General features: G+C 35.2%; 1 protein-coding gene across 1 annotated transcript in view; it reads left to right on the forward strand.

Moving 5' to 3' along the window:
* Window positions 1-13,482, forward strand: part of BBS9 (Bardet-Biedl syndrome 9) — a 282,783-nt gene that overhangs the window by 132,237 nt on the left and 137,064 nt on the right. The window contains exon 21 of the mRNA XM_066556456.1: window positions 9,094-9,316. Within this exon, the coding sequence (XP_066412553.1) occupies window positions 9,094-9,316 (223 nt within the window). The remainder of the gene's footprint in view (window positions 1-9,093; window positions 9,317-13,482) is intronic.

Below are 13,482 nucleotides of genomic sequence, written 5' to 3' on the forward strand. Positions count from 1 at the left end.
TGGTGAGACTGCTTTTGGTTCTGAATTTGTTGGTGGTTGTGCTTGGTTCTAAGTTGCAGTCACGTGGCATTTTTTGGTCATTACTAGTTAACCTACAGCTATTGTTCACATGGTGTGCTGCTGTATAATCTGTCCACTGGAATTTACAAAGATATCATATCACCTAGGTTTGATAGAGGTAGGTAAATAGGGATCTCATACAGAAGGCATCATATGAATTTTTCATCTTGTTACAAGATTCCAGAAAAAACCTCACTTTTTTTAAATCATGATTTTAGAGTAGTCATTTTTTCAGATGGATTTTTTTCATTTTTGGTAATGGCAAGGTGCTTTGTCTTAGATTAAGAATTGCTAGATTAAGAGTGATATACCAGTATTCTCTTACATTTGCACAGGTAGTGAGAGATTTATATTAAAATAGGCCAGATTAAAGGAACATAAAGTTTGCATAATTTATGTCCTTCATCATCTCCTGGCTTTTTCACTGAAGTAAGTGAAAGTTTAATAAAGCAAAAAATATGGTTTAGGTACCTCAAAAATAAAACAGCTTATAAATCAAATCTGTACAAACAGTGGAGGAGTTAATGAACTTTGCTTAAGATACTGTTGTAGGAAAAAAACCCCTAGCATAAATTTAAAAGTTGTCTATCCAAGTAAACATGCAAGTCCAGTTTACCACTGTCCTCTTTGTCCTCACCTGTTTGGGATTTTGGGAGAATAGAAATTCCACAATTTGAAGTAACACAACTGAGTTTAAAGATAGTGGTGTGTAGATCTAAAGTAATGTGAGAATTTAAATAGGAAATCAACTTTATAACAAGTTTTTTTTTCCATATCTACTATATTTTAGTGTGTGTGCTTCCATGCTTCCATATTTCATAGGTTTTGGAAACACAATCTCATTTGTCAGTATTTCATAGCATATTATATTAATAACCTAATAAGAGATATAGTGAAGGATGAAAAGTTCTTCTCCAAGAATATCAGTGTCAATAAAGATGGAGTATGGGCTGAGATGCAATGAGAAGTTTCAATAACCTTGTTTTAGCACATGTTTTTTCTACTTTTTTCCTCCAGGCTGAATGTAACAAGGTCTGATTCCTTTTCCCCATACTTAAAGTTATCTTGCTGATCCTAATTGTAAAGTTAATGTATGGCAAACCTATTACTGGATGTGTAGCACTTCTTAGCAAGATGCACAACTCTTGGTATGTTGTCTTGCCTGTAGATAGCTTTGACAACCTCTGCAAGACCCAAACAGCACCTCAGTTTTCCTAACTAACTGGTGAAAAGTTATTGAGGAAAAGAAAGATGAAGTGTTAGATGATTTCAGTGCTAAAAATCAAAACAACAGAATTCTGAAGCTGGCAACAAAAGAAGTCGTGCCATTCCATTCATGTAGTGTTTGCAAGAGGTTATTTCATCAGTTCCCAGAAGGGGCCAGTGGTCATAAGAAGTCAAGGTAGAAAGAAAATTAAGATGAAAAAAATCTCTCAAAACTTGAGGATTGGGGAATAGTGTCTACAGAAACTCATGAAGTGTATGAAATTTCACTATTCCAGATAGGATGTGTTAATATTACAACAAATAAGCATTGCTAGATGAATAACTGTACAATTAGATAAAATTTATCTTTTGAAAAAATAAGTCCTTTTCCTTGCCTCTTATCCATTCTTAAATACCCATGGTTGTCCAGGAAAAAAACCCCATAAATTAGATATCAGGAAACACTCTGTATTGCTCCAATTTTGAGATATGAGACAATTTGAAAGAAGAGTTGAGTAACACAGACTCATTACTTGTCAAGAAGAAACTTACTGATTTAATTCTAATCTAATTTTAACCTAATTTTGAAAGTCTTTCTGTACAAATGAAGAACATCCAATGAAAAAGGATGCAGCCCATTTGGAAATTCGGCTGCTGTATATAGAGGTCAAATTTTAATGGAGGAGCTAATGGAACCATCATCTATATTCATCCTGGTATACATTTTTTTTGTCAAGCATGCACTTTCCTGAGAGTGAATTACTATCTCAAAAGCATCTAAGAGTTAAGCAGTGTTAGAAATATTATAACTATGATCCCCACCCAGAGTTTTGCTTTCTTACATTCTTTAATCATATTACCAGATGTTTCATTAATACAGAAAACCCTACAACTGCTGATAACCATAACCTGTTTCTGTGAGCAGGACTTTGCTCAGAATTAGACTTGAAAAATAACTTAAAATCTCAAAAGATAGAGGTCATCATCCTTGTGCATGCAGCTTTCAGAACCTTTATTTAGTAATGCTGACTTTGCTAGATTTCTACAACACCCACTGCTTTAAATATTGCTCTTCTACAGTTTGATTTTTCCATTAGATTAGTTTAGGAGCACCATTCCTAAAAGAGAAAGTACTGCCTATTCTATAAGATAATTTTAAGAACACTATTTTGATTACTAAGCCATATGCATTTTTAACTTTCTTTCCATATCTGAAGACACTATAGAAGGAGAGTTTGGCAAATCTTGTTTTAAAGTTAAGTATCCATAGAATAGAATCCTCCAAAAGCTATATTTCTATTTAATGCAGAAGCATTTGGTCATTTGTGAACTGACAAAAATACCAGAGAAACTTTTAAATGACAATTCTACTTTCCAGGAAATAATCTGTCATAGAGATTTTTCTCAGGTGAAGTTGCCATTGGCTATCAATAGATGTTTACCAAGTAGGACTCAAAATGAAAAGTTCTTGTAGAGAGTAGTTTATGCTGCTGGAGAGTTCCTATTAAATAAATATTTCTGCATTGAACAGATAAAGTTGCTGTTTCTGTTATGACTGGCAATTACAGCGCAGCTGTGCAGGAATTATAAGTGTGTCTGTGACAGACTTTTAAATTAACCCACTTTATTCACAATGGATTTTTGCTAAATCTGATTTTTGCAGTCTATTAACCTCAAAATGTGAGAGACTAATATTTGAATTAGATATTCTTAAGTAGCTGGAAAATAGTTGCTGGCATAAATACTATCTACACAGATCTGTTTTGCTGTATTTGGACCGGTTTGATAAATATTGTAAACAGATCTCATACAGTTTCCTGTACAATCTTGATTCCTTTCTGTAGTCTTTTATTTGTTGCTCTTAACAGACTGTTTAAGCTTTTACTTTACATATCTTTTGTACCAGGATCCCTACAGAGCTTGATTGCTCATATTGTGGTCAGAGTTATCAAGATGTTACCTTGTATTTCTCTGGGATTTGCATTTTCTTTTGTCCCTTGTTTGGCTTTTATTTCTCATGTTTCAAGTAAATTGTAATTTCTTTGGAGTAGGCAAATTTTCTAAGTCCAAACCCTTAATAAGATTTAAATGTCCATAAAGCTCTTCATAGTAGGTTGATGTAGGTACAGTTTGTGGTAATTGGGAGTGGGAGTGTGGCCGAGCCTCATCCCCAATGGGCTACAGCTGTGTAGGTCAGGTGAGCAGCATTGACAGCAATGAGCCATGGTGTGCCCAGGTGCACTGACCAACCACCAAAGGGAGCAGAGGGCACACAGGTGCAATGCATGAAAGATAATGGTATAAAAGGTTCTGCTGAAGAACAGCAAGGGCAGCCACTTGCAGCCTTCTGAAGTGGTGTTGTTCTGTATGGGCAGATGCTTGAAGCCTTCTGATGTGGTATGGTGTTGCTCTGTTTGGGTGAATGCTTAAAGCCTTCTGAAGTTGCGTGGTGATACTCTATGTATTGTGGCTGTCTCAACTGTGACATGTGCTGTGGCATATGCTGTGACAGGTTGACTTCAGAGTGCAATCTCACAAATAAGGATGGTTTCCATAATTTAAAGTGAAATTGATTCATCTATGGTTTTGAACTATTTTTCTAGAACTACATATCATACTAATTTTCTTCCTTTTTTTTTTTTTTTTGTTTTGTTTTGTTTTTCTGGCTCTTACTTTGTCTGGGATGTTCCAGTATATCCTCACTTTGATATAATTTTCATCAGTCTATGCATTTGTATTAGAACTGAATTTCTTTAAGTATCAGTAGGAGTCAAAATTAAATCTGTTAATATTATGAACATCATGCATCATAAATGATTTAAAAAAAGATATGACTAGAGAAAGTAAGTTTAATGTAAGAACTTCAGCTGTGATTTTTCTGTTGTATGCTCAATACAAATGTCCTTCTTAGGCACTTTATAGATTTGGAATGTATTTAAGCTTGAGTCATTTGTCTGGATTTTCATCAGACTTGAATTCTATTAGTCTGTAGGATTTTGCCAGTTCCTTGTTTTTTAGTTTATCCCAGTGGTAGGTTTTTGTTATTTGTATGTGTGGAGGTGCTTTTGCTTTGGGTTTTCTGTTTTTTTTTTTTTTTTTTTTTTTTAAATGCAAAAGTGAATTGTAGAAGATTCCAGATAATCTGTGGCTGATGAATCTAATGCATTACGTTAATGAAAACTGGCTTTATATTGTTATGAGGATAATTCTTCAATGAAGAAAAATTTTTTCTTAGAAAGCCTTTTCTTAAAAAATATACTGTCTCTGTCTCTTGGCACTGTTCAGATGTAATACATTGAGACTTCAGTACTATTTTGGTGCATTTTTTTTCTGAGTGCTTAATAGATATTGAGTCTATTGGTTTGCCTTTTCTTTTATTCCAATTCTTTTCAAAAGGTCTCCTGAAGGGTTTATCAGTTCTTTTTTAGCCATAATTTTTCAGGAACACTAACAAGGGAGGTTTGTCATTTCCATTTCTGATAGCACAGGCAGGTGTTGCATGCCTAGTTTGTGGCTTCTGTGGCTGTTATCTCCTCTTTGAGACAAATAAATAAGTTAGAAATATAGAATATGCTTGAAGAATATGAGTTAGGAAGACTGCTACCACAGTCAATTCCTGGCCAAATTTGCTGATAGTCTGTGCCTGTGTTGGATACTACCAGGTCAGTAGCTATGGATTAGTGGATTACTGGTTTGTATATATAATAAGATTTTTTTTTAAAATTGCTGTAAAAGCAGAGTGCAGAGAGGCACATGGCTGGTGTTCCTTGTGAATTAGCATAAACAATGCTTTCAGATACAGAAACCTCTGTTGCTTGAGATATGCATAAATGCCAAGGTTGTAATTAATATTGTGAACTTCCAAGTATTCTAGCATTTTTGAAAACTGATGAAATCACTGTTGTGTCTAAAATAAAGAAATAAGATATAGCCAGGCAAATTCTTGAGTGAACAGCTGTAAGAATTCCCATCATTTGGCTGGCACCAATTTTGCTTAGTTTATGCAGTATGTTTCACATTGTATCTGAATTCTTTCAGAACTGCCTTGGTTGTCACTCCAGGATAAATTACATCATAGGCAGCTCAGAATGGCTGTTGCCTTAGGAGTATTGTTAATAAAGATAAAGGCTTTTAAAGTAAAAGGTACACAATGAAATACTTGTCTGGCTTATGCATACAGCTTAGGAATCTTGTTCAAGTTTGACTGATATGCTATTAGAATGATTTATTTGTACTTAAGACAAATAGGTTTAATTTGTAGATCTCTGAAATATGCTACCTGTATAAATGTGTTAAGAAGGTACAACATAGGAGTAAACCCACAAAATCTGACAACAGAGCCCTATCAGACTTCTCCCTACCTATATGTGTTCTATGTGTCTTAACAACAACACTATGGAAATCCTCCTCTCAGATCCTGCCCCTATCTCTGTCTAGTTGACCTTGCTTTTAACCAACTAAACTCTTGGGGAGTGGAATGTTGCAGCTAAGTGTCAGGCTACAAACAAGGTACTCTGGATGAAGCCTTATGCCAAAGTGAGTTTGTATGTATAATTATTGTCACACTCAGATATGCCATGACATCTGAGGATCCTTTGTGGCAATTTGTACAGAACACTAATGATATGTACTAATATAATGTTAGCCATGCTAGTATCACAAATCTGCATTTGGTCTTCAGACTCCTGCAGTGTATTTGATATGGTTTTGAGATTGGAACTATCTCTACCTATTACCTAAAAGAGAAAAATAATGTGTATACGCAAAACATGAAGCCCACCCTTTCCCTGTGAAACAGTAAAATGGATGAATTAAATATTTTTCTTATCTATTTCAATTACACAAAGATTTTGGATGATTTAATAATGCCTCTTTCTGTGAGTCTCGACTGGCATTTATTGTCGTAGTCACGGCAACGCTTGCTGGCCATAGAATGATGGATTACTGGCATCACACTCCTGTTGAAGGTGTTACTTTTGGTCCTTAAATACGCAGAATACTACACAGAAATCCATTAGTGAATATTACAACTGTGGCAGTAGAAACATTCTGCAGTATGGGCTATAGATGAGAATACTTTCATTTTCAAACATCTCTCTGCTTTTTTAACATGTGAAGAATTTTTCTTGTTCCTTCAATTCTCCCCTTGCACCAATAAAAATTGCTGACAAATGCAGTCTTATTTGCAGCCATTAATTCTTAGTTGTACAAAATCACCTTAACTGTTTTCCAGCAAGTCTTTTTTCATTTAGAGGTAGCCTTTGTGTACCCTTTCATTAATCATAAAGGCTGCTTTGGATTTGACTGGACTTACTAGGTCAACAGACCTTGAATTGGAGAAGATAGTTTTATGGTCTACTGAGAAACCAGTTTTACATGGAAATGAAATACAAGAACAAGGGTTGGAAAATGTTAAGGCTGTGGTATAAAGTAAAACATACCTGTGTGAGCCAAGGACAGAATACTATCCACTTTTAATTTCCTGACTTTTGTTAGCTTGTAAGTCAGTGCTTTCATTTAAATGCTTTTGCCTGCATTTTTACAACTTATTTGGAGAGACATATTGGCCAGCTTCTGAGCTACTGTATGCTGACGACAGTTAATCATGTGTTTCTTTGTCTTTTAGTGAAATTCAAGATTCCTATATGTTGTTCTTATTTTTCATGATTTGTAGTATAATTAGGAGTGGCTGGCTTGACTGTTTTTGGCGCTTTGTACATATTAAATTTCATTGCCCAGTATGTGGGAATGTAGACAGCATTTACCAGCTCATTAACCTCTTTAAATTGGCTGCAGAATGGATGATTTCCTGTCACCATCACAGGTCACTGGATGCATTGCATTCTAATGGACTCTTTCTAGAATATTTGCAAACTGTTACACTACTACATCACTGATTGACTGATTGGCATGTTTTTTCTGGTTTACGTAGTTTTTGTTCTAGTTTATGGATTTTTTTTTTAATGGGGAGAAAATCCAGATAAGATAATAGGTTAATGTTATTTTTCTGAAGTCAGAAAGGCAAATGCTGACTAAGAAAACCTCACTAGGTGATCCTGTTCCTCTACAAAATATAAATGTTATACACACACATCACATTTCCAGGACACTCAGTATAGAGTGTGTTTGGACAATGATGAAGTGCATATGACTGTGAGGTCTCACTGCTGTACTTGACCACTAGTAAGCATCGGCCCTGGTTTTGTTCTTAGGAGTTTAACGTGATCAGCAAGGTGGCCTTTGATTTTCTGTGTTGAAAGTAGTGTCCTTCACAAAAGCCACGATGTATTTAATTGAAGAAATCCATAAACCTTATTTACTCAGTGGGCTATGTCTGGGTTGACGTTGTCATTCTTTCAAACATTACTCTTACTGAGTCATGGAAATTTGTATATGAAGGCAATTTTGCTGTTCAGCTTAGCTTTTTCAATCAAGTAGAGCACATCATGAGAAAGAGCTTAGAAACTAGAAGATTCTGAGTTTTCTTTTCTGAGTACTTGCCTCATAAAGAGCAAGCTTGGTGTTAGCTTCTGATAGTTTAGCAGCAAGTAGAGCTGGGTGATTCCAGATTGTCGTGTCAGAATTTCTAAAGTCACTTAACTTGCCAAAATAAGTCACAGCCAATCAGGAGCATTGAGAGAGCAGACACTAATACTGCAGTGGTTAAATATACTTTCCTGTGCATGTAGGCAGCACATACCTGGAACTTGCTTACAGGTGGCTGAATACTAAGAGGTGTTGTGAGTCATGAAGTTAGCAGGCCACCAAGCCCTTTGTATTAGTTGCTAACTCTATCCAAGCTCTGTAAGATTGTAATGAAAAGACATGAGAAAGCTTTGTGACTGTCTTGCAATTCATTAATTATAGATGCTGGGGATTAATCACATAGGCTCATCAGAGTGTAATTTAAGATTCCAGAGTACATCAAGAGGAATCAATCTGCATGTCATACTGCAAAAATGAGATAGATATAATGTATTAGATTTTATGCATTAACCTAATAACCTTGTCACAAATAGTAAGACTTCTATCCAGAATTCTTACTTAAAGGAATGCCTTTGATTTATTTGTGTAAAACCCAAGTATAGATTACAGATTCAAAGCTAACTTTTAAATGTGCTAGTCAAGGTGCTTATTGAAAAGAAACTTACTTGCTTTTTCTGAGTGTAATTTGTTTGTTTTAAATGGAAGTGATTACTAAGCTGGTCTTTTCATAAATATTTACAGCTTGACACTCTGCTGAAATCCAAGTCCCTGTTCATCACAGCACTGACACGTGTGCTCATAACTTAGGGTTAATTGATCTGATAAATGGGTACTGAATATCTTTGTATTGCAGTCATGATGTTCTCTGCTATTGGCATATTATGCAACTCTTTGTGATTCCAAGGAACATATAATTGGATATGTATTTTTTCCTGGCCTTGATGTCTCATCATCCTAATATTATATTATTATATACTACCTATTATGCTTTTATTTACATCTCCATTCTGTTCTTAATTTCAAATGTCACAACCAGGAACTTCTAGTTTTCAGTTATTAATGCAACAACTGAATTTAGCTGTTATATCGCATACTGTCCATGCACTGTTACTAATGAAATTCGATTTCTCTGACCTCAATATTAGAGCAAGTTTATTTTTTCAACTTTTGCTTGTACAAGTTGAAGTTGGGTTTTCATGACAGTCATTAACCCCAAAGCCATATTTTATGTACCAGTTTAGTTTGAAAATTCTCGGTCCATGATTTGTTACCTTATTTTTAATATGATATATCATATTGCAGTTCACCTAATTTTATTTAATTTTCTGTTCTCTAATGCAGGGTTGGGAAGAAACTGTGGATGCTGCAGTCTCTTACTTATTAAGAACTTGTTTATCAAAGAGCTCCAAGGAGCAGGCCCTGACTCTCAGCAGCCAGTTGTCCATGCCCAAAGATACCAGCAGACTGAAGAAAAACATCACCCTCTTCTGTGATAGATTGGCCAAAGGCGGTCGCCTTTCATTGAGTATGGACTCGGCCACTCAGCCAGCTGCTGCTATGCCAGGTAAAGATGTGAAGTTCGTGAATGTTCAGAATCCAAAGTACTTAGTTGCATATTAAAGCTAAAAATTTTGCACATTTTATTTTCTTGGCAGTTTGTTTTCCATTGATTGTGGGAACCAAACGCTGGTGTCACTGACAAGTAGAATGACTTAGGTAAAAAGATAATTTCAAGTTTGAAGTTTTCTCATTCTATTCAACACTTACTGTTGCTCTTACAAAGTATGCAGAGTAATGCAGCAAACGAAACACAGATGGTCACTGTTATACTGAAAATTCTTATCACTTATTTCTTTGCACTTTTCAATTGGATGTGTGCATGTGTATCTGCATGTGTACGTTTCTAATGTGATGGAAAAAGGAGGAGTGAAAAGTCCTGTTTTCTTGGTAAAGAAATTAATATATTTGTATTAGTGGCTTTATGGCATATCCATATGATAAATAATGAAGTAGTAATAACACTAAATTAAAAATCTGTAACTTTAGAAAGTACTAGTTAACTGGGTGGTATCTCATAGAAAGCATGAAATTGAAGATGGAACTAATTTGAGTATGTATTATTTCCCATATAGAATAAGAATATGAGCAAGATTTCACAATAATTTTCGTGACTGTCAAGGAATTACTATTTTTAAAGGAAATTTTATTAATGTCCTTTTCTGTTTTCTGACTTTTTAGTTGTAGTGGGAGCAGAGTTATACTTTTTCTGTAGAGTCTGGAGTTTAGCATCTTTGTACTGTTGCAAGACATTTTCTTCCTGCTGTTTTCCTCCAGTGAGATAGATAGACTTAGTAAACATTAGATACTCCTGGTGACTTGGAAACAGGTATTTTTTTTCCCCATCTTACTGCTCCGATCTGGATTGGCTGCTTGTTCAGCTTCATAATCTCCAAAACCATAATATCACTATGGTCTTTGACCTCGGTGCCTTCCTTCTCCTACAGCAGTCTTCACATATGTAACGAAAAGTTTGTATTTTATATATGCATCATGCTTAAACCTAGGAGTTTGTTTTGTTGGCTATATGGATATTGTTATTGATAAAGATTGGAGTTATGTTAGGGCAGTATCTTGATTATCAGTATTTTGCTTTCTTACATTATGAAGAATAATTAAATTCTTGTTTAATATAATATGAATGGTCTGTAGGATGTTTCAACAACTCAAAAGTCCTTGTTATGTGTGACCCTCCTTTGCATGTGCCACTATAAATGATCTGGTAAAACAGCTGCAGACTATGCAGTGGTAGAAATTCTATCAACATATATTAATTTACTTTAGTGTTATACTGTTGTCATATCTGGAACCAGACTCATAGTCATGTGAAGTAAGGAAGTGAGGCATAATAACTGTCATATTGGCTTTACATTTCTGCTAGTATTTCTTTCCAAGTCTAAAATATGTGCAAAGGGCGTTTAATTTGTTGAACTTTGATTATATAACCATTGTTTTCTCTTCTAAGTATTTTGAAAAGGTGTGAGTAGCTGCAGTTCAACTTTTTCCACCTAAGCTAATAAGGTGAATTGATTTAATAAAGAAATTCACTTCTTCCTATTTAGTTGACTAATGTTATTGAGTTCAAAGAACTATGCAATTAGATTATGAGTCTGTTAGGAAAGGAGAAAAATTTGCAAATATTATAAACAAATTAGAAGAAATATTGCTCTTGATATTCTTTGCATTTACTCATTAACTGTTGAGAGAATATGATTTTTGAAAGAGGTTGAAACTAAAAAATGTTATCTTAGTTAATGAGAAGTTCATTAGAGAGAAATACTGCTGTCAAACGCTCAGAATAGCATAGTATTTAAATAGCTATCCTCCAGCAGGATTTGCTGTGTGATTTGAAACTGTGTTTGTCTTTGAACAGACTGAGAAAACTTAGAACTTCTTTGTGAGAATAAAGGTTTTGCTGACACTTTTTAAACATGTTTGTCTTGTCACCTGTTCAGGTTTTCTCTGGCCATCTCTACCTTGGCAAGTAATGTGGTCTGTTAGAAGCAGATCTGTAGGCAGAAGGAGTTGAGGCTGGCAATGTGATTTGTATCTTGTCTTTGTTTCAGAACTAGCTCTGTGCCGGTACTGGTTCTTCATTAGCAGTTGGAGTGCTCTAGGTACATTCCTGGAATTCATTTGCCTGGTTAGACTTACTAAAAGAAATTCATTCCTGTGCTCAAGACCACTCTTCAATATGAAAACAGTGCTGTTAGTGGGGATAATCAAAAAAAATTTGGCTTACTGTTGAGTCTAGCTAAAAGCACCTGTTGTCTCTACACGTGGAAGAAATTGAGAATGGTATCTTATTATAAAGGGAAACCAGTACACAAAATATCTGTGCTGTTAAGAGCTCTTTGATAATGCCTAGAAAATAGAGAAACTCCTTTTCCCAGCCCTTAAAGGAGAGAACTGGAATAGGTACAGGAGAACGAGGTAGAACCATATGTGGAGAGGGAGACAGAGAATTGTATTGGTATCTGAGGATTTATGGTGCAGTACTGGATGGTAATGTAGGGGAAGGTTCTTCAGGATGTTTAAGCTCCAAGCCAAAGGTGGTCCCATAATTATTCAGTAGGGTTGTGAGCATTGGCTTGAGAATTTTGTTCAATACCACTTTTTCTTAAGCCCATTTTTTCTTAATGATGAAAACCCCTTTCTCCATAGTGATCAACTTAAAAAAATTTCTTTTAAAGTGCCTAGGACCATTCTAGTATTGCAGCACTGTAGCAGTAGGCTCAATTTCTAGAAGTTATATTTAATACGTTCAAGATGGTGTACCCTGAAATCTAGAGAAATTGCCTGAAGCCACATTAAAAAGCTGATGATTATCTTGAAGTGTGTAACTATTTGAAAGATGCCTTCCAAAGTGTTTGTCAATATTTGTAGTTAATCCAAGAGTATATGTTAGAGGTAGATCATGGTCTCTCCTGGGTCTGGTTTTGTTCACTATTTTCTTTAATAGTTTCACTGATGGAATATGGGCACAAATGTTAAAATTGTGGCTTTGCAACAAGCTTGTAGTAGTTTGAGGCATATTGAGAGAGCAATAATTCTGATCTTGATAAATTAGAGGAGGATCTAAAGTTAAGACAATTTTCAGTTGAAGCAAGCGCCAAGGACTCTAGCAAGGAACAATCTGACAAACTAAAATTTGAGAAATAATTCCATAAGCACTATTGCCATAGGATAGACTTGTGGGGTTATATTGGGCCATGAACTGAGAAAAAGGCAGTAATATGTTTCCCCTAAAGGTGAATTCCAACTTTGGGTTATAGTCATATGACTTTTAATGAGGAGATATGATTATTTCTTTCTGTTCTTCATGAGTAGAATTCATGGGGAGCACAATTTAAGGAAAACCTTAAATTGAATAGAGTTCAGTTTTGTTTCTTCTGAGGGAAAAATGAAGAGAAATTTCAGGAGGGACGTGATAGTTTTCCAGTATGTAAGATGTTCTTATACGGGTGATTAAAATTTAATCAGAATCATTGGCTAAATATGATTATAGCTGTAAACCACATCAGGCTATATCATGTACTGTGTTGCCTTTGGCAGTGCATAAACAGCTGGATGAGAGGAATGGTGAGGGGTTAAGGGCCTGGTGCCAACCACAAGTGTGGGTGAATGCCAGGGAAGTGCTTGGAAAGGTGCTGTAGACCACCCACATTGTCATGTATTGAGTTTAATGGGTGTGAGAATTTATAGCATAAATCCTGATGACCTGCAGTGAGTTAATTCTGCAGCTTTTAATGGTTTCTTATAATATCTGTGTGTTGTGCCGGATTGCTTTTAAAACCTTGTTGAGTATCAAGTGTGGGTGTTTGAAGACTTATTTAGATGTCAGTCGGATTGGAGGCCTGTTTACAATATTGCTTTACCCATATTTTGGGAAGCTCAGTTAATCTTTGACTAGAATGCTATCCTGCTTTTCCTATAATAAATGAGATGTGCAAATACTGCCTGTATCAGTTCAAGGCTTTGTTCAAGCAAGGAGTTTTAAATTTAAATAAGGAATTATTTTTCTTTAGAGCATACTTTTTCTTCTGACTTGTTTTTTTTTTTTTTTTTTAACTCCAGTATTTTTTATCTCTTGGCTTTGTTAGGACATCATTGTACTGTGTTTTAGCATGATTTACTCACGTAGTTAAGTATAACTGGAGCAGTAGAAAAAAC

Source organism: Molothrus aeneus, chromosome 1 (genome assembly GCF_037042795.1).
Source record: "Molothrus aeneus isolate 106 chromosome 1, BPBGC_Maene_1.0, whole genome shotgun sequence".
NCBI lineage: Eukaryota > Metazoa > Chordata > Aves > Passeriformes > Icteridae > Molothrus > Molothrus aeneus.